Raw genomic sequence first — 23667 nt, forward strand, 5'->3', positions numbered from 1 at the left:
CCTACCCTATCTCCCTGCCAGGAGGAACGGTAGGAGGCCAGGGACCCAGGCCCCGCGATGCCCATGTGGCCACCAGGGGGCGCCAAGAGCTCACCCAGGGCCAGCCCTGGTCTGTCCACACCCTTGGAGCTGAGAGAGGGTTCACAGCTCTAGGAACCAGCTTTATTTTTCTCAGGAGCTTCTGGTTGGGAGTCCTACAACCCCCAGGGGGTATCTGTGCCTGCCTTTGGTGATAGCCCTACACGGCCTTCACTGTGAATTTGGTGACTTTGGTGACTTTTCAATGAGCGCCCACTGTCCACCGGTTTTCTTGCCGTCTCGAATCCTGCTCGGTCCAGGGTGGGATTTGTCCTTTACGGTACGGAGCGCTCGTGCCACGCAGGATGGACCATGGTGAGTGTAGGGCCCTCTTTGGCGCTAGGTTAGAGCCCTCTGCTTCACCGAGGAGTTGAGCCGGGCTGGAGGGGTGTGTCGTGATGGGGGAGGAGAGGCAGGGTCTCCTTCACCAGAGCAGCCGAGGTGCCCTGTTTCATCTTGCCAGGCTGGCTCACTTTGGGGCTGGCGGGTTTGTCAGGTTGGAAATTGCTTTAGTCAACTAGAACAGAGAAAGAGGGGTTTGGGGGAGGGAGGGTGTGGAGGAGGCTGAGAGAGGGGATTCCGGTATTGTCTGGTTGCCCTAAGGGTTGATTCCGGGGTAAATGTTAAATCCCGTGCCTTCCCATTGCACAGATGGGATCATTTAGGCCCAGAGAATGGCAGGGCTGGCCCCTGGCCACAAAACAGTAGCCGGGCTCTCTGGGCCAAAAAGTGGGGCTCATCAGAATCCAATGAGGTCCCTCTAAATTTGGATGGGAGAATGCTGTGCCCGCCCCCGGTCTCCCCAGCCTGCTCAAGCATGGCTCCTCTGCCTTGCTCTGCCCCTGGGACCCTCGTACCTCCACCCAAGACACGGAGCCCACAGCTCTGCCCAGAGACGTTACGGGGAGGGACTGAAGGTTCAACAGCTCGAAGAGGTTGTGTGCCTAGAGGAAGGGGTTGTTAGGAGACATTGGAGGATAGATGGCGCTCAGCCCATCGCTCTGGCTTCAATCTCTCCCTAGCCTGGGGCTGTGAGCTGAGGTGGAGGCTGTGGCCAGGGCCCTGTCCTGTCTGTCTCAGAGCCTGGGAAAGGGGTGGGGCGCAGTAGGTGGGTGGGACACCAGGACCAGGGCCCGCAATGTCCACTGTGACCACCAGGGGTCTCCAGAGCCCACAGAAGAGACCCATGGAAAGGCCCGGTTTATTTTAGCAGGATCCCGCATCAGACAGTCGCACAGAGCGGCTGAGGCCACCTCCATGTCCCCAACCTGCTTCTGCCCCTCCCTGACCCCCTGTGCCAAAGCCCCTGTTTTGCAGGGTGGGAAGGGATCAGCATTCATAGTGATTAAGTACTTTACCCAAGATCACGCAGGGAGAATGTGGTAGACCTGAAACTGAGACCCATGCGTGCCTTGATGCAAAGATATATTTTTAACTACTGTCTGTCTCCACCTAGAGGCTTCTGCTCCACGCACTCTCCCTCTTCCCTAGTCTTTGCATCATCCCAAGAACCCTAGAAATGAGGGACAGGGGGGACAAGGACTGCTAAGCTCATTCTACCAAAGAGGAAGGTGACCCAGGAGGAGCAGAGCACCACAGGGTGCCGAGAAAGCTGGAGCCTAAGTTCCCCTCTTGGGCTCTTCCCCTCTATCCCACGGTCCCTGTCTGCCCGCATGCCTGAACCCTCCCCACTACCTGGTGCAGGGAGGTCTCCGGCGACAGCTGCAGCGTCACTGGCTCCAAGGGACAGCCCCCAGCCAAGAGGTCCTGGAGACGCTGCCAGTGATGGGGGAAGGCTCGTGGGGGACTGGACCGGCCTCCGCCTCCTCCAGGCTGCCCCCTCAAACCTCCTTCCCCCGAGGTGCCCCCCCCACCCCTTGCTGACCACTCCCCATCCTGACACCCCATGGGAGTACTCACCTGGTGCCCTGGAGCCCAGGAAGGTGGCTCAGCCTGGAGGGCCTGCACCAGGTGCGCCCTTCCCACAGTGCCCACCAGTATCTGAGACTCTGCCCAAGTGGAGAGGGAGAGAGCCGCATTAGGAAGAGGACGCTTGCGTTTACTGGGCAGCTACTAGGTGCCAAGAACCGTCCTGGGTGCTCCCACGTCCCTCGGGAACCTACGGCGGGTCTGGAGCTATTTCCACTGATTTTATCCAAGAGGAAGCTGAGGCTCAGAGGCACAGAGAGGTTAATCATCTTGCCCCAGGTCACTGAGCTCCTGATGTGGAGGCGTGGTCATTGAAGGCAGCTGGGTAAGGCTGCCAGGGGGCCGAGGGGGAAGCTGCCCACCCTGAGTCCCCCTGTGGCAGGGTCTCAAGGCAGGGGCAGCTTTGGGACACTTGCCTGGAGACGTCTGTGGGTCAGGGCTGGGTTTTGCCCTCATTTACCTCGGGAAGTTTCACATCGGGCTCAGCCCAGTGAAAGCGGGAACCCAGAAGGCCACCATGTTCTGAGGTCCTGCTGCGGGCTGAGGGCTTGGCCTGCCTCACTCCGGACGATTGCCGGGGTTGGCAGACACTGGGTTTTGAGGGGGCAGCCTGGCATTTTTCTTTCTTGTTGAGTCAAATCAAAACTTTACAACTAGACATATAAATGCTCTCCCTTTAACCAACAACAACAATTACAGCTATTTCTTGGGTGAGCGGCAGGGTCCCGCAGCCTGGGCCTGTGCTCTTTGCTTCCTGTGGCTCTAAGGGCAGATGTGGTCTTTGTCTGGAGGCCAATTTTATCTTTGTTCCAGGAGGTGAAGCCTCTTGGAGGAGTCACCCGTGTGCAAATATTTCCAAACGGCATATTTGGTGTATCATGTGGGATCATGTTAAAGGTATCCCAATTTGAGTGGGGAGAGGACCTGGCCTTTGGGATGAGAACCTCTGACAATTCCATGTTGGTCCCTATTTTCCAGGTGGGGAAACTGCAGTTCATAGAGCTTAAGGGGTTTGCCCATGGTTCTGCTGTTCATAAATGGCTTTATGGCCTCCTGGGGTGGGTATGATGGTAACCATACGGTTGTGCAGGTTGTTAACTGAACAAGGTACCTGCCTAAAGAATGAATCGGAATCAAAATCCAGCTGTGCTATGTTAGCCAAATGTGTACCTTGTCTTGTTTGCATATGTGGGCTGACAGTGGCCCTGAGTGGACATGACTGCCTTCCCCCCACAGATCTTTCCTACTCTTACTGTACTTGTGTCCCAGTAGGAAATGATACTCTAGCTAGATCCTTCCCCAAGATTCAGCTTCTGTGTCTTTTCACAAGGGCACCCATTCATTTTTCTTTAAAAAGACATTCTTCTCATGGCAACAGGGTTTCGGGAGAGGTGAGTTAGCTGGGGAATGCTTGAAGGGGAGACTGAGGTAAGTCTTCTGAGACCTTGTGGTGTTCCCATCACTTACCCCCACTCCCAAGCACACCAGGCCTGGCTTCTAGAATTTCTAAAGCTATCCATGGAGTGCCTTACAAGCCTCCTCTCATCTCATTTAAACATGTCAACCACCTCAAGGTAGGGAGGTCGTTGTCTCCATTTTACCAGTGAGGAAATTGAGGCTCAGGAAGTGAAGTGACCTGGCCAAGGTCACACAGTTGCAGAGACAAGATTCAGATTCAGGTGACTGAGAGGCCCTATGCCTTGCTTCCCCCTTCCTGGACCCGACCCTCCAAGGCCAAAGGTAAAGGTAGAGGGACTGTCCTCTCCCCACCATGCTCCCCCCTTCCTGCCGGGCACCTGTGCTCTCCACCAGGAAATACGTGGCCAGGTCTGTGGAGGTCACGACCCTGGCCACTTCGTCCAGTGGTGTGTCCTTGGCCAGCGTGGTAATGGCACAGTTCATGAAGTGCGCTACGATCACACGGTGAGAGCTGCAGGCAGAAGGGAGCTCCCCTCAGGTCCTGGAGTGAGGGCATCTCCAGACCCCAGGACGAGGCAGGGGTACCTGGGGGGAGCTAGTTCTTGGGTGTGGGCAGGTGCTGAGAGATTCCCAGGATGAGCAGCTCCTAGAACCCCAAGGTAGGGAGGAACTTGGGAACAGCTCTCCTATGGCCTGACTCTGGATTCCCAGCCCCCTGAACCCCTATCTCCCCCCAGACCAGCTCCACTTCGGTCTCTTTTACTCAGAAGCCTTCCCTGGAGAATTTCAACTGAAGAAAAGTTTTATGGCAAAAAGGAAAAAAAAAAAAGCTTTGAAGTTTGAAAATCACTGGAGTAGCCATGCCCATTTTACAGATGGAGAAACTGAGGTCTGGACCAAGGTGACAGCTTGCACATGTTTGGAGCTGGGCCTTGGACCCGAGATTCTCAGAGCCTCTTAGTCTCGCTTGTCTGGGAACAGAGGCTGCTCTGGTCCTGTGTGGCCAAGGGAGATTCCAAAGCCTGATTCCAGCTCCCGACGTCCCACCAAGGACAGCAGGGCCAGAGTGGGAGAGAGCAGGAGACCTCCCAGATCTGGTGCTGATTCTCTGTGTGACGGGGAGCAAGGCACTGCACCTCTCTGAGCCCCAGTTTCCAGCAAACAGGCAACATCTGTCCTCCTGTCGTGCAGACAGACTGACGACTAATAGGACACTGAGGCCCAGGGGGCCAAGCTCTTTCCCAAGGTCGCGCAGGGAGCTGGAGAGAGTGGAGACCAGGGGGCTGTGTGTGGGCCCCTTCCACACCACCCACGTCCAAGGTCAGCCGCAGTGAGGGTTTTTTAGGGGGGGACCTTCACCCCAGCCCACCCAGACCCATCACGCCCATCAGCCAGCCCAACGTGGGCACCTCTCACCTGATTTTTCGGCCTCGGATCCATGGAAGGTACGGCAGCTTCTTGACGATGATGGTCCCGTCATAGAAGGAGGGCTGGCAGCTCTGGGCGATGGCGTTGGCCGCCAGCACGGCCATCAGCACGGGCAAGGCGTGCACTATCTGACCAGTTAGCTCGAAGGCCAGCAGCGCCGTGGAGATGGTGTGGGTCACGGCCCCCGAGAAGGCCGCAGCCCCTGCAGGGGGCAGAGCCAGGGCGGGGTGGCTCAGGCTGAGGGCCAGCCTCACGCAGAGGCCACACGCTGGCCACTGCTGGAAGCGGCCCGGTGCCTGGGCTCGGTGATGGGGAGCATGTAAGGGAGAGGATGGGGTGTCAGGGACAAGATGGGGGCTAGAGAGAATAACAGGGGCTCAGAGGACGGGGCTCAGGGAGGGGGCTCCTCGGGAGGTTCAATGGCCTCTCCATGCCCCGATCCTCCTGGTCCAGGCCAGCCCCCCAAAGTCTGCCCACCCCATGGGAACCCAGCCCACTCACCTGCCAGGGCATAGCCCCCAGGCATGATGGGGTTGGTGACCCCTCCGGCCACGATGCCCTCGGGAAAGGCGAAAGCGACGGCCTCCCCTATGAGGCGCCCGATGGCAGCTCCTGGCCACAGACAGGGTGAGGAGGGGGAGCCAGGCTGATGCGGCCCCCACAGCCCTCCGTTCCTGGGGACCCACCTCAGTACCATCTGAGGAGGGAGGGAGAGGAGCCATGGTCCTGCCCCAGTAACCCTGACCCTCCCAGACCCTGGGAACCCCAGACTCACCGAAGATGAATACGGGCATGAAGTACCCAGCGGGGATGGGGATGGTGGTGGCCAGAATCAGCATCCAGAACTGGTGGGGAACCGGAGGGACCGAGGTTAGAGGTAACTGGACGAGAGTGGGCAAGAGAGAAAAGGGGCAGGGGACAGGGGAGCTTCCCCGGGAGAAGGCGTTTGCCCAGGCACACGCCCCTCGCCAGCATCTGCTGTTAGCAGGGCACTGACCCAGGGAAGGAAGCCCACCCTGCCAAAGAGCCTACTATGTGCCTGGCATCGTGCCAAGGGCTGTCCTTTCTTCCTGCTCAACCTTCCCCTGGAAGTAGACGCAGCAACTACCCCATTTTATTTATTTATTTATTTATTTATTTACTTACTTACTTACTTACTTACTTACTTACTTACTTACTTATTTTTAAGATTTTATTTATTTATTTGACAGAGATAGAGACAGCCAGCGAGAGAGGGAACACAGCAGGGGGAGTGGGAGAGGAAGAAGCAGGCTCATAGCAGAGGAGCCTGATGTGGGGCTCGATCCCATAACGCCGGGATCACGCCCTGAGCCGAAGGCAGGCGCTTAACCGCTGTGCCACCCAGGCGCCCCAACTACCCCATTTTAAAGATGAGGAAACTGAGGCTCAGAACTGAAGCAGCTTGGCCGGGGTCACGCAGTGGGCAAGAGTGAGATCAGACAGTCTGGGTGGAAGGCCCGGGTGCTGCCGTACACTCAGTGGGAGGCATTGCTCCCCATCCCACCCAAGACCAGTCTCCACTCAGGACACGACCCTGGGGGGGGGGGCCCGTGGCACCCACCTTCATAACCAGAAAGAAGGCGAGGGTCCCAAAGATGGTGAACCGCGGGTGGTACCATTCAAGCCACAGGTTCTGGGGGTCGAGCTCCTCGGGCCAGGGCGGGGATGAGTTCCGGGTCCTCAGCGCCCACGAGTGGTTGTCGAGCAATGAGTCCAGATGCTCGTTCATGGACAGCTGGCGCAGGGGACAGGTCGCTCTGCAGGAGGGGGCTGGGCAGCGTGCCTGCCGCCTCCTCACCCTGACCCCGCCCCAAATCCCCTCTGCCACTCCCCACCTTGGGAAGGGCCCTGACCTCCCAGAGCGGCAGAGTCCTCATCTGGAACATGAGGGTGACCCACAGTCTCCCTTAACATGTGTTGTGGGGATTAAGCAAGATGACAGGCCCCATGTGGGTGAGGGATGGGGCTTCCCACTCCCGCCCCCAGCTCAGCGCCCCTTACCCGAGAAGCCAGGAAGCGGCCCACGCCAGGGGGGTAGGTGATGGAGGCGAGAACCAAGGCCACCAGGGCAGAATACAGAGGCTTGCTGTGGAGCGTGGGGGTGGGGGGTAAGTTCCAGGGCCGGCCCTCCTCTTCCCCCACCCCACGGAGGGGGAGACGGGCAAGAGCAGGCCCCACCACCCCGAGGGCCGGCACTGAGGCAGAAACTGCAGGAGTGGGGGACATAGGCCAGACGCCTTCTAGGGGAAGAAACCTGTGGTGGTCAGCCCTATTGGGCGGGTAGGAGAGTTGGGGACAGAGCTCCACCAGGCCCGGGTGGGCCATGCATGGCCGGCCTGGGGCAGATGCCAATGCCAGGGGGCAGGCAAGGTTTGGGGAGGAGAGGGGCTAGGTTAGGGCTTCTGGCTCTGTGGGAAAGTAGAGCTGGGGGGTGCGAGCTCAGTGACAGAGTGAGGACTCAGGAGGAGTGGGGAGCACATAGAAGGGTGGGAAGTCCAGCCAGCTGGGGGTGGGGGGGTGGAGCAATGACTGCGGGGAGCTGGAGAGGGGTGTTAGGAGGGAATAAGGGCTCCCTAAGTGGGCTAGGGAGGGTTGGGGAGCTCAGTAGGAGGATGTCAGGGCAGTCAGAGGGTAGGGCTCTCTATAAAAGGGAGCTGTGGGCTCAGGAGGCTGAGGGAGGGAGGTTGTCCTCCCTGAGAGGTCCCCAGTCCTTGCCCAGAGCCTACCTGGTGGCCAGCAGTTTGGAGAGGACCCGGCTGGTCTTGACAAAACCAAGGAATGTTCGCTGACAGAAGAGGTAAGCACAGCTCAGGACGCCGCAGATGGCCCTGGGGAGGGCAGGGGGCCAGGGCCCCGCCCCGGAAACAAGGGCAGTGGTCAGGCCTGGGCGAGGCCCCCAGTCGGGCTCTCAAGGGACCCAAGGTGCTCACTCACCCTAGTGCCACAAAAAAGAAGATCTCTGGCAGGTCAAATGGGACATCCACCCTGAAACTGGTCTTGTAGAGGAAGGTGATGGTCTCTGGGGCAGGAGGGGGAAGATCAGGGACCATACCCTGACCCCAGCCAAACCCAAGTCCCAGACTCGACAAACAGGGGTGCTGCTAAGACCTGCCCCAGAATACCCTTTCCCGGCATTCTAGGCCCCAACAACCAGCCCTTGCCTCCTCGCTGGGCTTTGTCCCCTTGTACTCTGGGGGGGGGGGCATCCTTCACGCCCAGTACACATCAGGAAGGAGAGGCAACAGAGGAGGAGATGGGAGGAGGAGGGACAGGGAGGGAGCCAGGGCTGGGGTCCGGCGGGCCAACGGGGACTCACCCTGCTCGCTGTTGAAGACCGCCAGGAGGCGGAACATGAAGGCTCCGCAGGTGGCCGCGAAGAAGCCCCTCCAGTAATCCCAGACAGAGAAGTGGGAAGACATGACCTCGATGCTGAACAGGACGCCTGAAGGTGATGCCGAGCTTAGACGGGGCCCCTCCTCCATCCATCCCAGCGCCCTGACTGCCCCCCCCCACTCCCCACCCTGGTCCTCTGGTCCTGCTCTCCTACAGCCCTAGCAAACAGGACTCCCCCCTCTCTTGGGGCCTGAGCGGAAGTGAGGGAGGCCAGGCAGGAGCCCAGGGAGCGCACCTGGATGGGCCCTCCCGGGCCATCTCGATCCCTACAACAGCCCTGTGGTGGGGTGCGATTATCCCCATTTTACAGACAAAGAAAAGAGGCTCAGAGAGCTGAATTCACTGGCCCAGGGTCACACAGCGGAGCTGGATCTCCAACCCAAGTCTGTCTGATGTGACCCTGAGGGGTCTCGACACCCACCTCCACCCCACCCTGGGGTGGCTGTGCCCTCAAAGGACAGCAGTAAGAACCAAGACGTGAATTAGCCCGCACCCCTCCCCAGGGCTCTCAGCTGGACAGAGGAGTGAGCGGGGGGGGGGGGGTGTCCACAGCGCCAGGGGACAGCAGCGATGTGGGGGACCCCAGGGTGCAAGGGAGGGGCATGATCTCACCACTGAAGGGCGCTGCAAAGACTGTGGCCACGCCCACCGCTGCTGCCGCCACCAGCATCTCGTTCTGCTTGCTCTTGTTCTGGGGGGATCCCGAGTCCGGGGTTCGGAGTCAGCCCCCACCCGCCCTTCCCTCTCATTCCTCTAAGGGGGCCCTCGCTGACCCCCTTACCTCAGACTCCCCAATGGCCTTGGTCTGCACCCGGCCCAGGTAGGCGGCCATCATCACAGACAGGTGCACGAAGGGGCCCTGCCAGGGAGGTGTGGGCACAGGGCACAGGGCTCGCCTCTGGCAGGACTAGGACCCCAGATCCACATCCCAGTGTTGCCACTACCCACTGAATGACCTTGGGCGAGTGACTTAACCTTCATGAGCCTCTGTTTCCCCATCTGTCAAATGGGCTAGTGATGGGCCCTTCCTCACGGGGTCATTGCAAGAAAGCACCAAATGATGTCCAGTGCGTGGTGCATGGCAGGGCTTCATGGTGGGGGGTCAGAGCCCTTACTCCTCCCCCTTGGGGCCCAGGGCTGAGGGGGCAGAGAGAGCCTCGTCCAGACCTACATGGCTGCCCGTCTGCACCCTCGTCCTCCGTCTCCCCAGCTCTTTTGTCACACTCTGGGGACCTAGCATGACTCCTTCCCAGGCCTGAACCCTGAAGGCAGGCATTGGCCTGAGTCCCCACTGCCCCAGCTTCTGTGGGGCGAGGGGGAAAGGGCAGAGAGGGCGGGGTGTGGCGTGGCGTGCTCTCGCGCCTGCCCGTACCACTTTGCCCAGGAAGATGGTGCTGCCGGCGGCCAGGGTGCAGGTGAGGCCCGCCACCTTGGCCCCGAAGTTCTTGATGTCCAGGTAGTCCTCCAACACCACGCCTGACAGGATAGTCTTCAGCTCCGGGATTCCAGAACCTTGGCAGGGGATGGACAGGGGGGCAGGAGGAGAGACAGTCTCTAGATGACACTCTTAACACTTCACCCTGCCCAAAATGTCTCACGTGGTGATCTTGTCAGGTCTCCAAAACCCTGAGTTAGGATCTGTACGCCATTTGCAGACTTGGAAGCTCGGGCTCAGAGAGGGGTCGGGAACCGTCCGCGTCGTGCCGGCCGAGCTGGTAGACAGCTACGGCAAACGGCGGGGGGGACCCAGGATAGAATCTCAGGCCACCCCTGGGTGCACCCTCGAAGCTCCCAGTGCTGGCCTGGAGCTGGAGGCAGAGCTGAGAGGCCTGGGGGAGCAGTGGCCCTCCACCAGCCCCTCCCTGGTGACCCCGCCGCCAGGGCGTCCGTCATTGGCCAGAAGCACCCTCGGAAAGGAAGAGGAGCCAGCAGTGACCCAAGAGTCAAGATGTGGCCTTCTCACGGTGTGACTTTGGGGCAAGCGACACGATGCTTCTGAGCCTGGCTTTCTGGCTGTGAAATGGGATCGCTGTTCCCTGCCTCCCCCCATCAGAAGCCCCGAGGGGTACGCAAAGGCTTTGGCACATGGCTCACCTCCAGAGAAGGGCGTGATGCTCTGGGAGAAGCCGGACGAGAAGGAGACCAGGGCCACAGGGTACACGGTCCAGGAGAGATACCGGAGCAGGTGGCTGTCCCCAATCTCCCGGTATAACCACTTGTGTGCTGGGGACACCCGGGAATCAGGGAGCCATCACAGGCTTCGCAGCCCTCAGGTGTCCACTGACCCGGAAATGGAGGCTCGACAAGGGGAGGCCCAGGGCCACCCAGGGAGTGGCAGATGCCCAAATGCAGGCAGGACTAGGACCCCAGATCCACATCCCAGTGTTGCCACTACCCACTGAATGACCTTGGGCGAGCGACTTAACCTTCATGAGCCTCTGTTTCCCCATCTGTCAAATGGGCTAGTGATGGGCCCGTCCTCACGGGGTCATTGCGAGAAAGCACTCAAATGATGTCCAGTGCGTGGTGCATGGCAGGGCTTCAGGATGGCCCCTGAGCAAGTCTACGGGGGGTGTTAGAACCTTCCTGCCCATGCCCCCTGTTCCTGGCAGAGCTCAGGGTGGAGAGAGCCCACTGAAGCATGGGGAAAGAAAGTTCTAAGTCTGGTGGTCTGAGCAAGCGCCCTCCCCCGGCGTTACTGAGCTGAGAGCAAGGAGGGAGGGAGGAGGAGGAACAGGGAGGGGCAGCAGGAAGAGGTGGGCATAGAGCTCAGAGGAAGAAGGCTCTTGGGAACGTTCAGGTCTCTCTTGCTCACTGTGCAGATGAGGAGACGGTGGCCCGGAGAGGGGCAGGAGCCCACGCAGGATCACACAGCAAGTCAAGAGCAAAGCCTGGACCAGACCCGGGCCTCCTCCCTACCCCGAATCCTCCTCCACCCGCGATGCACCTGGCAGCCCATCTGGCATCCCGAGAGCGTGCGTGGAAGCCTGAGTCCAGAGCAGGCGTGCGTGCCAGGGAGGGGTTACCTTGGACCACGCGCTCGATAGCGAAGTTCATGGTGTAGCTGATCAGGGCCATGAGCACCCCGAGGGCCATCAGAAAGTACCAGTCTTCCCCCACGCGGAACAGCCTCTGCTTCAGCCACTCCAGGCCACCTGGGGCAGGTGCACGGGGTCATGGCCCAGGGCCGGGGTGGGGCAGGGACAGCTCCTTCCCTGGAGGCCTGCGCAGGCCCAGGGCAAGGAGAGCAGGGGCAGTGTGGGGCCGGGACCATGGGGTCAAGTCCAGGGTGGCTCGGAAGGGGCTCTGCGCACGAGGGACGAGGCAGGAATCGTGGCAAGTGAAGCCAGCGGCAGTGGGTGCCTGGCCTCTGGGCCCCTCGAGGGGACCGTTGACGTGTGCACCCTCCCTGCCGCACCCCTCTGGATACTCGTGGAAGATTGCCGGAGCCGGCAGGGGTGGGGAGGGTGTGCTGAGAGCTCCAGCTCTCTCTGGAGTCTCCACAGGGCACAGCTCAGGGAACGTAAGAGTCTAGCAGGACCCCTCTCTTTTCCAGACCTGCGGGCCTGTCCTACAGGCTGCACTGGGGTCAGGCAAGGCAGCACCTACTGTGCCCCGAGCAAGGCCACTAGCATGGCCATCGGGCTTTGGGGCTGCTTCCCCAGAGGCAGAGCGCAGACATTTAGACCCACAGGCAAATGACAGGCAGACAGGTGCCCTCCCTCCCTGCCACCCGGAGACTGTGGGCAGCTCTTGGGTTTCAAGGTGGGTGGGGGAGGTGGGGGAGGTGGGGTCTGGGTGGGGGTGATGTCCTCAGGGGTCTTCGATAGGGAGAGGAAGGGGACCTAGCTCTCACCTCGAATGCCTCGGCGGACGCGGGGACACGGGCCCCATAGCTCCCGAAGACTCACAGGACTCCCTGAGGAGCCCTCACGCAGCCCCACCAGCTCTTCCATTGGGTCGCTGAGCAGACAGACAGACAGACCCTTGGTAAGCTGCTCCAGTGCCCTTACCCGGCCACCTGGCCCTCCCGATACTGCTACTTCCCAGATAAAAAGGAACAGAGGTGTCTTCCTGTGCACACGTGTGTGTGTGTGCGTCCGTGTGTGTGTGTGAAGCTATCAGGAGGGGACATAGGACTGATATGCCCTCATAACTGAGGGGTGTCACCGAGGGTGCGTGTATGCGTGTTAGGGTGTGGAGTGGGGGTTGGTGTTCATGCGTCCTCTGTGTCCAGTAGCAGATTGGTCAAGGCTGGACCCCGAGCCTCAGCACTCGCTTCCCCCTGCTGTGGACACCGCTCCTGTCCTCCCTCAACGCTTGGCTGCCTCCACTGCCCAGCGGAGTCCCTCGTGCTGTGGGGTCCCCGTGGACGGCTCTGACTCCCCATGCCCATCGCTGCGACCCGGGATGAGGTGCTGGCTCCAGGCTGCCCAGCCTCCTGCTCCTGCCCGGCCTGTCTTGGCCCTGGCCGGTCCCACCCAAGTGCAGGCCCCCGCTCCACACCCTGCAGCCCCTCACCTCTGTCCGTCGGCCCTGCTGTGGCCCCTGCCGGCCCTCCTCTAACAGAGATGCCTCTGCCTGCAGCCCAGGGGCACCTGGACAGGGCTGTGCTCCACCAATCCCCATCTGGGGCTCCCCCCCTCCCTCCCCGCCCTGCCAGGGCTTTACCCTGGCGTTAAGAATGTCCTTGACAAACCAACCAGAACTGCCCAGGCCGGTTGAGCCATGCAGGCCAGAGCAGCCACGGGGGCCCAGGAGCTGGAGCTCCCGGGAACCCAGGAGAGCCAGGCAGAGGGTGGCGCTCGACCCCGCTGCAGGCTCTGCTCTGGGGGCTGCGGGACGTGGAGGGGGAGAAGGTCCTGCCCACAGCAGCACCGTGAGGGGCCCTCTGCATTCTCAGAGCTGGGCATGGGAAGGGTTTGAGGAAGCAGAGAGGGGAGAGGGGAGAAAGCCGACGGAGCTAGAGGGAGAGCTGGGGCCAAGGCCAGGGGCCCCATTACTGTTGCGCCCTCGCCGTGTGCTAGGCGCTGTGCTCAGCCGTCCCCTGAAGCACTGAGGGCTCACAGAAACGCAGCCAGCTGGGAGGTACTGGCTCCTGTCGAAGAAAGTGGAGTCTCAGAGGGGTGATGCTGCTTGTCCAAGGTCCCAGGGACCGAGGGACCAAGCCGGAATTCCCAGCCAGGTCTGCGGACTCCAAAGCCTGCATAGGGCTCCGCCACCCACCTTGCTCAGGGGTGGGGAGGAGACCCACACGCTGGAGCAGGGGCCATGACCTGGGGCGTCACAGGCCTCTGAGGGGCCTGGGGAGGAACTTGCCCTTGATCTTCACGTCGGGCCCCTCTAGCTCAGAGAACTACCTCTCAAACCACAGTGCTTCTGAGTAAATGCAGCAGTCGGTCCTGCATCAGCAGAGGGTAGGGGTGAGGACATGAGGGGGAGGGAACAAGCACACCAGCCACACGCCGGCCCCTTTATGTCTGCAAAAAGTTCACCCCCTGCACCCTTGTGAGCCAAGGGCAGCATCACCACGCGGCAGGTGGTAGAGGGTCAGAGAGGTGTCGTGACTTCTCTAAAGTCCCATAGCGGAGGCTGACCCCCAACCTAGACGGTCTGGCTTTTCCCCTCCCTGGAGCTCCTCCAGGCCCTGTGGCTTTCATCAGTCAGGACAAGGGTTTGGGCACAAGGCAGAGGATTGGGGTCTGATGTCCCTTTTGGAAAGATTTGGGCAAGAGATTTGGGATAACTGCCCTCTCTCCCTCCCCCAGACAAAGCTCCTCTCTGAAAATCGTGATGGCCCTTCGGTGACTTGCTAAAATCCTGGGACCCTGAGCCACCCTCTGCCCCTGGATGTCCGGCCAAGTCCGTCCAAAACGGGAGCACGTGTGTATGTGGTGAGAGGCGGGGCGGGGCTGGGTGCTCTGCGTGGGCTGGGCCCACTGTCGCCTTGCCACCCCAACCTGGCGACTGTGTCCAGTAACAGGATAACTGGCTGCCCTGTTGACATCCCAAACTCCAGTCTTTGGCTCCGGGCAGCCGTGGGCTATAATCCCACAGCCGGCGTAAGCTGCCCAGCAGGTGCCGCACAGCCACACCTTCACCTCCCAGCCCTGGGCACACCAGGAAACTGGGGAGAGGGTAGCAAAGTCCCCCCCAAAGCCATTTTCCTGCATCAAGCCCCCGCAGCAGTGCAGGCTAAGAGCCGGCTTGATGCCAGCCCAGCTCTGTCGCCCCGACGGTCCTCCACCACTCGGAGCCTTGGTGTCCTCTTCTCTCCCGTGAGGAGAGTTGGGGAGTCATGGACGCACTCCTCATTCATCATGACTCCCCGAGAGCCTAGAACAGCGCCCCCCACGTAGCAGGTGTTCAGTAAATGTCTGCTGAGTGATGAGCAGTTTCCAAACACTGGCCTGCAGGCTGGCTGTGTGGGGAGCTGATGGGACAGATTCCCAGTCCCTTCCCAAGACCCCAAATCAGAATTTTGGGGTGCAGAGGGAAGAGCCTGTGTGTGTTACAAGTTCCCCAGGTGATCGGGATGCGCTGGCAGGATTGGGATTCAAGGCATTGGATCATCTCGGAAGTTCCTTCTATCCCTGTGATCTGGAGGCAGAGCATGCCCAGAGACAGGGGAATGGCCTCCATGACCTTTTGAGGTCCCTCCTGGCCACTGAAGTCAGTAGATCCAGTACATTTATGGGCGATGCCTCAGGGAGAGGAGCAAGGGGAGGAGGAACGGTGGGCGGGGGTGGGTAACGGGATCTGACGTCCAGGAGCAGTGACTCAGGCCCTCAGCACCATGACAGTGTGTCTGCATTTAGCCACTGGCTCCTGTTTCCCTGGCGGGCGGGAGACCTCTGGGCCCCCCACCCCCGCCCCTACCCTCTTCCCATCTTGCCTTGTGCTGGTCAATTCCTGGCAGCCCCACTGGAACCCCTCGGCCAGGATGGGTGACACTGGCAAGCAGGAACCCCCACTAGAACGGCAGACCCCTCTTGCTGCAGCCACCCCCTAGCTCCCAGCTGCATGCTGCCCCCACCCATAGACCACCAGGGCCAGTAATTACCCCTAGACGGAGCCCCTCAAGGATGGGGTTCTGTGGGAGCCAGAGAAAGGAAAAAAAGCCCCCACCTTCAGGAGTCCCTGATCTCACAGGGAGATAGGTGGACCCCTGCACCAAGGGAACCACCAGTCCGATGGGGGAGTGAGGACATGACAGAGAAGTCACAGACCCAGGAAGACCATGTCACAGTGCCAGGTGCTGGGGTGGGCATCTGGGCAGGGGCCCCTGTGTGGCTGCAGCAATCACCAAGGCCTTCCTGGAGGAGGAGGAATCAGAGCAGGTCTGGGCAGGAAGGGCAGGATTTGGAGAGAAGAGCAGAAACCCCACCTTGTAGCCTGGGTAGCACCTACCGCCCAGAATAGCCTCCTCTGCTTCATCCCCTGGCCCTGCATGATGTCAGTCCTGGCTCTGCTGAGCCGTGGGTGGCCAGAGAGAGGCTTCAGGGACAGCCTGTCTCCATATGGTCAGGTACCCCAGCCTCCTGGAGGGTTTTGTTTGTTTTTTGTTTTTAAAGATTTTATTTGAGAGAGAGAGGGGGAGAGAGAAAACAAGCAGGGAGCAGGACAGGGGCAGAGGGAAAAGCAGACTCCCCTGACACCTGGCTCGACACCAGGACCCCGGGATCATGCCCTGAGCGGAAGGCAGACACTTAACTGACTGAGCCACCAGGTGCCCCTCCTGGAGGGCTTTGAATCAGACCCACCTGGTCCGAATCCCAGCTCGGGCCCCTTACCTACGTGCAAGCCCCGCCCTCTCTGTGAGACTCTGCTTTCCCGCCCCGTAAAATGGGAACAACGCCTCTTTCCCTCACCGAGCTGGGTGGGGATCAAATGGGGCGGTGCTGGAAAGCTCACAGCCAGGAGGCCCTCCAGAAGTCCGAGCTAGAAGAGCGTCTTCCGGAATTCTCCTTTCCCTTTCCCTGAAATCCCACCTGCCATAGACCCAAGCATCTTCAATGAGCTGGGGGTCAAGCAGACAGTTCCCAGCAACATAACCTTCTAGACCTTGAAGGACAATTACCAAGTTATCTGCCCCCCTCCCCTGAGTCCTGGCCCAACCCCCACCCTGGCCTAAGGGCCGCCAGCTTCCTCCTCTTGGGGCCCCAAAATGCTCTGAGAGTGGGAGGAGGGCAAGCACAGAATCTGGGTCCCCGTGGGAGCGGGCAGGGGGACAGCTGCACATTCTACCCCCCCCCCCCGGCCCCGGGGGCTGTCTCAGTCCTTCCTAAGAGATGGTTGTAAACATTATCTGCCCTGAGGGAAGGAGTCTCTCACCTCACGCAGGGGACGAACAGATGGAGGTCCTCCACCCACCCCTACCTTCTGACCTGGCATCCCATGCTCTCCCCAGAGCCAGGCACTTGGGCCCCCGCTCACCTGACTGCCCACCCCCTAGATCCCCCCTTACCAAGGACTGGCACTTTGGGGGAGAGGGGACCAGAAACAGAAAATCCTATTGCCAAGAAGCTTGCAGTCTGATGGGGGAGGCACAGTCCTTAGAGAGCAGCCCCCCACCCAGGCTGATGGGGGAGACAGAGACACCCCACACACAAGGTCCCGCAGCAGGCACGGGGGTCTGAGCAGCGAGGGGACAGGTTGCCCCCGGCCCGCCGCTGCGGAGGCCCCGGGCTGCAGTTATCGGCCTGGAATGCCGGGCTGTGAGCTCAGCCTGGGCCTGCGTGTGTGCCGGACTGTCAGCAGTGCCGCCTCACCGGAGAAGATTTCCAGCCCCCTCCGGGCCGAGGCGAGGCCTAAATTTAGCTAGGAGACAAGGGGCTGGCCCCAAGCCCAGGGACGGTCGGGCCTTATAAAGCACCGGCAAGCAGGGCCCGGCACGCTCCCCCAGAGCCTGCTGCCCACACCCTCTCTTGTCCCCCTGCCCGCCTGGCCAGGGCCCGGCCGCCCGCCCGTGGATGAGCCACAGGACCTCCTCCACCTTCAGAGCGGAGAGAAGCTTCCATTCCTCCTCGTCCTCGTCCTCATCCTCATCCTCGTCCTCGTCCTCCTCAGCCTCCCGAGGCCTCCCAGCCCAGGACCCGCCCATGGACAAAGCCCTGAGTATGTTTTCCGAGGACTTTGGCAGCTTCATGCGGCCCCACTCGGAGCCCCTGGCCTTCCCAGGCAAGTTGTCAGGGCTCGGAGGGGAGATGCATGGGTAGGGGACCCCTGCTCCAGGGCAGCCGCCCAGAGCAGGTGCCGCACGACTATAGCCGCATGTGGCCACCAGGACAGATGTGGCCACAGAGACAGATGTGGCCACAAGAACGGCTGTGGCCCCAGAGGTCAGCTCTGACGCCAATGGCCACACAGGGCCCGTGGCCAGGTCCTCGCTGGAGCCCTGGAGAACTGGACCGGGTTGAGGAGTGGGAGGCAACCCCCAGCCCCCAGGCCTGGGTGGGCTGCCACACACAGTGTCACCCAGCCCACCTGTGCTAGGCGAGGCCCCATCCCCACCACGGAAAGGGCGGGCTGCCGGAGGTGAGGAGCTGTGGGCAGGGGGGTTAGGAACAACAGCTGAGGGGGAGGTCAGGCCTGGGGGCCAGCCCCTTTCCCCAAGAGGAGCCAGAAACCCGGGTTCTAGAGGCAGGTGTGCCCGGGGCTCAGCTCACAGCAGCCTTCCCCACAGCCCGTCCCGGGGCGCCGGGCAACATCAAGACCCTCGGGGACGCCTATGAGTTTGCAGTGGACGTGAGCGACTTCTCACCTGAAGACATCATTGTCACCACCTCCAACAACCACATCGAGGTGCGGGCGGAGAAGGTGAGCCTGCCCACCCTGCCCGGACCCTGGTTCCACATCTGTACCCTCTGCCCAGCGTCCCCACTCCCGTGCCCCTGCTGGGACCCCAGACCCTGACTGGTGCCCCTCCCCACCCCAACCTCCCTTGGCGGACTGGAGACCTTGCTCCTATTAGTGGTAGGCCGAGCAGCCTCCCCATGGCTGCCTCACCCTGCCCCAAGGTGCTGGGATCCTTTCTTTAGGAGCCAAGGGCTGCTGAGGGCACCGCAGCAGGTATGGGAGAGGGGTGGAGGGGTGGAGGCAGGGGGCACCTGAGGAGGTGAGGTGAGGGGGGAGCCAAGAGGATGGAGATGGGTACTGAGTGGGGACAGCTTTTCTGGCAGGCATGTGGGTAGGTGGGGGGCTCCCAGGGAAGCTGGGGGGAAGAGTTCCCCCACGTGACACCCTTCGAGCCCCTTTTTCCACCCCCACCCAGAGGTTCAGCCCCCATCCTGGATCCTTGAACGGGGCCCAAGGGTGGGCAGACCCTGCTGTTCAGGGTCAGACACATTCCAGACCCCACACTCCCTGCACCCACGGGGCTCAGGGTCACTGGGTCACTAGGGTCTCAGAGTCCCAGCTCCCAGGAGGCCTCTGCTGGGGAGGAGCGTGTGGCCCAGCCTGACCAGGGCTGCTGCCCCCCACAGGGCCACAGCCACCGCTGCCCAGCAGGGAGGGTCTGTCCAAGGCTTCCTGCGGATGCTCCAGGGCCCGGTTTCCTCTCCTGAGCTCGGGAGGCTGGCTGCCCCGGCACCTCGGTGGAGAAGCCGAGGCCTGTGGGCACCAGGACCAGGGCAGCACGTGCCAGCCTGCAACCCCCGCCAGTGACTCAGCCACCCTAGGCTCCTCTGGACACTATGTGCTGGCCAAACCATGGGGGGAGGGGCCGCCTGTCCAGCCGGGGCGGCGGACACCCCATGTGTCTGGGCATCCCAGAGGGCACGGCCCTGCTCCGAGCCGTCTTCTCTTTGTGGCTCTGGAGCTCCAGATTCTGCCACCAAGCTCCTCCCTCTCTGAGCTAGCCCCACCCAGCCCCTTGCCTCCCCCTTGGAAGCACTGGGGCTCCCCTGAGCACCTCTGTCGCTGTCCCAGCCATCGCCCCCCGGGCCAGCCCCTCTGCACCTGAGACTAGAACCCCTTGGCATGGACATGCAGGGGCCTGGCTGGCCTGAGAGGAGGGAGACAGGGCTGTGGCTTGACCTGAGCAGGACAGGGGTGAGGGGCACCCTGCCCTGACCCCTCACCCCTTCCCCAGCTGGCAGCTGACGGCACAGTCATGAACACCTTCGCTCACAAGTGCCAGCTGCCCGAGGATGTGGACCCCACTTCTGTGACCTCTGCCCTGAGGGAGGACGGCAGCCTCACCATCCGGGCCCGGCGCCACCCACACACGGAGCACGTCCAGCAGACCTTCAGGACGGAGATCAAAATCTGAGGGCCTCCCCCTCCCTGTCCCCTCCCGCTCCCCCTCTTCTCCCCAACTGGCCTACCAGAGAAGTTTTCCTCACCCCTCATGACAGCTTGCAGGACATCTCAGCTCAAGTTCCAGGCCCTGAGGTGGGTCATCCCCCCCTGAACTGGGGCCTTCTGCTCTCCAGGGCAGGCCAGGGAACCTTTTGCCTCACCTGTGGCCCCCAGATTCCAGATGTGGCCTCTTTCACTTAATCCGGAATAAAGGGATTGAGATGGGAAAGGAAGCTCCCGGGGAGCCCACTCTGGGGAAGGGGCACTGGGACAGGCAGGATCTCTAGGCAAGTAGTCTGCAGGACAGACAGATGGACAAATCCTTTGATCTCTGGGGCCTCTGCAGGGCAGGGGCAGAGGGGACAGGGATCTGGGACCCCCAGGGCAGGGGGGAGCAGGGGAGGCAGAAGCAGATATTAGGCTGGGGCGCTGATCCAAGCAGAACTGCACAGGGAAGCCAGAGGGGACAGCCACGGGGGCGGGGTGGGGGGGAAGCTCCCCTCCACCACTCCCTGAGCCCCAAGCCAGCTGCAGGCTGCCTGCCGACCTGCTGCCCCCACCGGCCAGCTGCGCCAGGGCTGGGCCGCCCAATGTCTGTATATAGATGGGGTTTTTCCAATATAGCTGGTTCCTGAGGAGCTGTACAACACCCCTGCCCCCCTTACCCCCTTGTGCCCTCAGGCAAGGCCTAGCTGAGGGGTGGGGCTGGTCCTGCCTCCCACCTGGAGACCTGGGCTCCCGGGGCTGCCTCCCCTGCAGACAGGTCACCCAGCTAAGGTGGGAGAGACAGCACGGATGGGGCCTTGAGTCTTCAAGGTTGGACCCCAGCTTCTTGTCAATCTTCCCCTGCGGCCAGTCACCTCCCCCATTCTTCCCCCTCTTTAATCAATGAATCTATAGGCTTGCTGTGTGTATACACCACACACACATGCCCATGGTCATGTCCTTCAAATACTGAGCATTACCATTAGTGGAGGCTGAATCCAGCACATTCTAAAATCAGATTTTACAATCTCTATTTTTATCGATGGGGAAACAGAGTCTCTGAGCAGTTGAATGCCCGGCTCACTCATTAAAGGTTGGATCTGAACCCAGGCTGTGAAAGCTGCTCTCGAGCGCCCCCCACCCCTCTGAGCCCTGGGGGGTAGTGCCCCTCCTTCTGCCCCTCGTGGCCTCTGCACCCTGCCCCGCATCGTCCTGCTGGAGACTGCCCAGATCATAGGAAGAGGCCCCAGCTCAGTTCCCTCCTAGTCTCCAGTCCAGGGCAGGGGACCTCCAGGCAGCCTTCATCCTGGGGAGCCCCAGATACCCCCAGTGACACTGGCTCAGTCTCCAACATACAGAAGCAGGGGTGGGGGGGAAGGGGTGGTTCACAGTAGCGGAGACTCCCTGGGGGCAGGAGGCGGGGCCAGCTTCTCTCTCCTGCACCTCTTAGGTCAGTGTTCTATAGGGTGGCCTCTCACCCCTGCCATTCTGGGGTCCTTAGGGGATGACTGACTGGGGGGGCGGAAGGGAGCATGGGAGGACCCGAGCATTGTACCCTGCACACACAATAAACAACAGAATCACAGACTTCTGGACATCACCTGCCTGAAGTTCTCAAACTTGGGATGGGGCTGGAGGCAGCCAGGGGGAGAAACCCCAGAATAAACTGACATGCCTTCCTTGAGATTTGGGGCCTGGGGTGGCAGTTCAAGTACATTTCAAGGACCTCACAGAAATGTGGGTGTCCTTTGGCCTCCTCCCTCGGCTCCCAGACCCACCAGAGAGGAATCCCAGAATTGTTTCCCTGAAAAACCTTGCAGTGCCTTCTCTTCCAACTGCCAGCCCCTGATACCACATGCCAGGCACTGTTGCAGGCACTGGGACACCAAAGGCGGGCCAGCTGTCCTGCGTCGTCGTCGTCGCGTCGCCTGCCCTCTTGAAGCCCATCGTGTCTGAGGACCAGACTGGCTGAGTGACTGGCTCAGGGTCGCACAGACCCAGCGGCAGGGCAGGGCTGAACCCTGGCTGCAGGGGCTGGCCGGGTCAGGGAGTCTGGGTGCGCTCTGGAGGGACCCCACCCCCAACACCACGAGGCGCTGCTGAAACCGGAGTGTCAGGCGCTCCCCAGCGCAGGTCGGGCTGCAAGAGGGAGGAGGGGAGGAGGGGAGGGGAGGAGGGGAGGAGAGGGGAGAGGGGGCGCGGTATTTCCAGCCTCCGTGACTCACTGATTCCACTGGGCTATTTGCAGCCCCGAAACTCATCGGCGCGGGGGTTGGGGTGGAGCCGGGCCAGCTTCCCCGTCTCCGTCGACCCGCACCCAGGGTCAGGCTCACCTTGGCTTTCCGACCCCAGCGATGCCCCTCCCTGGGTCGCGAAGGGGGCGGGGCTGGGCGGCGGACAGCCCCGCCTGGGAAACCTGGCAGCTCCCCCCAAGTGGCCAGTGGGGCCGAATACGCCCCACCTCCGGCCCCAGCAGCCCTCTTCCCAGACCGAGGTTTTGGGAGATGAAGATTTCGCGGGGGACAGAGCAGAAGCTGTGTCTGAGAGAGCCCTCCCACCAAGGTGACCCTGCGGGGGAGGAGGCGGGGAGATGGGGACGGCAGGCCCTCTTTCATCGGCTCCGCCCCGTGGGCGCCTGGGCTGGCCCAGGCGCTTTGTCTCCCCGGGCCCCCCACCCTTTCCAGGCTAAATATAGGCCTGGCTGCAGGCCCTGTGCCCCACCCCCACTACCACCCCGTGAAGAATAATTTTAGCAGCCCCATTCATTGAGCGCCTAGTGTGTGCCAAGCATACTGCTCGTCCCCACAATAATTCTGCAAGGTAGGTACCAAGGAGGTTCAGAGAGGTCAAGCAACTGGCCCAAGGTCACCCAGATTGGAAGTGGCATGGCTGGGATTTGAATTCTTGTCTATGGCTCTAGAAAGTCGGCTCTAGAAAGTCCTCTCTAGAAAACCGGAATCAGTCCCTCCCCCCTTCCCCCCCAACACAACACCATCAGAGGGTTAAGTCAGCTCCCCTGCCGCTATCCCGGCATTCTGTACAGGGAAGTCAAATTGTACATCTCATATAGTTTTTGGAGTGGGCCTGGGCAGGAGGGCAGGGGAAGTTGCAAAGATGCAACCTTCCAGGGCTGGAGACCTGAGAGAAGGTCCAGGTCAGGTGGTGCCAGAGACCCTGAAGGGTGCCAAGGAACTAGAAAGTTCCTTTCGTTCAGGTCCAAAGCCACCTCCTCCAGAAAGCCTTCTAGAGCTCCCAGCTCAGGGACACAGACAAAGGCCCAAAGAACCCTAGGCCCAAACTTTGTGTTCAAAAGAAACTGAAACTCAGATGAAAGGGGGGCTTGCCTGAGGGTGAGGGCAGACCCTGAGGCCCACCCGCTTGGTTGGCCGGCCCTGTCCCCTTGGAGTCACTCCAAACTCCTCTGGGTCTGGTGGGGAAACTGAGGCCCAGGGAGGGCTAGAGCCTTGCCCAGGGTCACACAGAAGTCAGTGGCAGAGGTGAGATGAAGACCCGGGCCTCCAGAACCTCAGGCCAGGGCATGGCTTCCAGACCAACCGCCTTCATGCCCATTGCCCCCTTTCCGTGGCCCAGAGGTAATGCCCATCCCCCACAGTGTGCACCCCTCATCTCTGTTCTCCCCAGTGTCCTCAGATCCTAGTTCCGCAGGGGCGGAAGACGCCTTATTCTCCTTCCTTGCTCCGAAGTCTGGCATGGGAAGGGAGCTAAGTGCGTGTTTGTAGGATTTTTTGAAAAGCTAGCAAGCCTCAGGAAATAGTGGAGGGTCAGCATAGACTCTGGAGCTGCACGCCCTGGGTTCGAGTCCTGCCCCTGCTGCTTCTGAGCTGTGCGATCCCGAGTAAGTAACATAATCCGTCTGTGCCTCATTTACCCCATCTGCCAGTGGTGCTAATGGAATCCATTGCCAAGGTTTTGTAATGCGTGTAAAGGGTTTGGCACCTGGGAGCTGACTGGAGCTCAAGTATGCCACGCCCCGAAAACGCCCAGGAGGGCTCAGCTACTGTGACCTCATTCAGATGCGGATCCTGACCTCCCCCCCTTCACCCACACTGTCTGGGGCTCCCTTGAGGCCAAGACTCAGGCCAGAGGATAGAG

The 23667-nt window shown here is 61.1% G+C and overlaps 2 protein-coding genes across 5 annotated transcripts; one reads left to right on the forward strand and one right to left on the reverse strand.

Moving 5' to 3' along the window:
* Nucleotides 1-140: 140 nt before the first annotated feature.
* CLCNKB (chloride voltage-gated channel Kb) lies at nt 141-21876 on the reverse strand. Of its 3 annotated transcripts, none has more exons than XM_045774685.2 (20): nt 21780-21876; nt 12125-12231; nt 11295-11423; nt 10363-10491; nt 9641-9780; nt 9050-9127; nt 8881-8959; nt 8192-8317; nt 7810-7894; nt 7602-7703; nt 6877-6961; nt 6437-6610; nt 5630-5699; nt 5356-5466; nt 4843-5056; nt 3804-3937; nt 1999-2087; nt 1774-1854; nt 936-1022; nt 141-595 (listed from the first exon to the last, which is right to left on the reverse strand). In XM_045774685.2, exons 2-20 carry the CDS (start codon nt 12222-12224, stop codon nt 548-550), a joined length of 2061 nt encoding a protein of 686 aa, XP_045630641.2. In that variant the 5' UTR covers nt 12225-12231; nt 21780-21876; the 3' UTR covers nt 141-547. The 3 variants fall into 3 exon arrangements, with proteins under 3 accessions (XP_045630641.2, XP_045630640.2, XP_045630643.2); XM_045774684.2 differs by lacking the exon at nt 21780-21876 and adding an exon at nt 12790-12884; XM_045774687.2 differs by lacking the exons at nt 9050-9127; nt 21780-21876 and adding an exon at nt 12790-12884.
* HSPB7 (heat shock protein family B (small) member 7) lies at nt 17140-21141 on the forward strand. Of its 2 annotated transcripts, none has more exons than XM_045774692.2 (3): nt 17140-17385; nt 17954-18087; nt 19361-21141. In XM_045774692.2, exons 1-3 carry the CDS (start codon nt 17241-17243, stop codon nt 19538-19540), a joined length of 459 nt encoding a protein of 152 aa, XP_045630648.1. In that variant the 5' UTR covers nt 17140-17240; the 3' UTR covers nt 19541-21141. The 2 variants fall into 2 exon arrangements, with proteins under 2 accessions (XP_045630648.1, XP_045630647.1); XM_045774691.2 differs by having other exon boundaries at nt 17146-17448.
* Nucleotides 21877-23667: the final 1791 nt, after the last annotated feature.

This window comes from Ursus americanus, chromosome 33 (assembly GCF_024610735.1).
Source record: "Ursus americanus isolate L20-20 chromosome 33, mUrsAme1.1.p, whole genome shotgun sequence".
Classification (NCBI taxonomy): Eukaryota; Metazoa; Chordata; class Mammalia; order Carnivora; family Ursidae; genus Ursus; species Ursus americanus.

Excerpts from the sequence above, each read along its gene's own strand:
- CLCNKB (XM_045774685.2), bottom strand. The coding sequence starts at position 12,224 with ATGGAAGAGCTGGTGGGGCTGCGTGAGGGCTCCTCAGGGAGTCCTGTG. Across the intron at positions 6,611-6,876 it reads GCCGCTTCCTGGCTTCTCGG|CTGTCCATGAACGAGCATCT; the intron begins GTAAGGGGCGCT and ends CCCCTGCGCCAG. Across the intron at positions 1,855-1,998 it reads CCTGGGCTCCAGGGCACCAG|CGTCTCCAGGACCTCTTGGC; the intron begins GTGAGTACTCCC and ends CATCACTGGCAG.
- HSPB7 (XM_045774691.2), top strand. The coding sequence starts at position 17,241 with ATGAGCCACAGGACCTCCTCCACCTTCAGAGCGGAGAGAAGCTTCCAT. Across the intron at positions 17,449-17,953 it reads GGAGCCCCTGGCCTTCCCAG|CCCGTCCCGGGGCGCCGGGC; the intron begins GCAAGTTGTCAG and ends CCTTCCCCACAG. Across the intron at positions 18,088-19,360 it reads TCGAGGTGCGGGCGGAGAAG|CTGGCAGCTGACGGCACAGT; the intron begins GTGAGCCTGCCC and ends CCCCTTCCCCAG.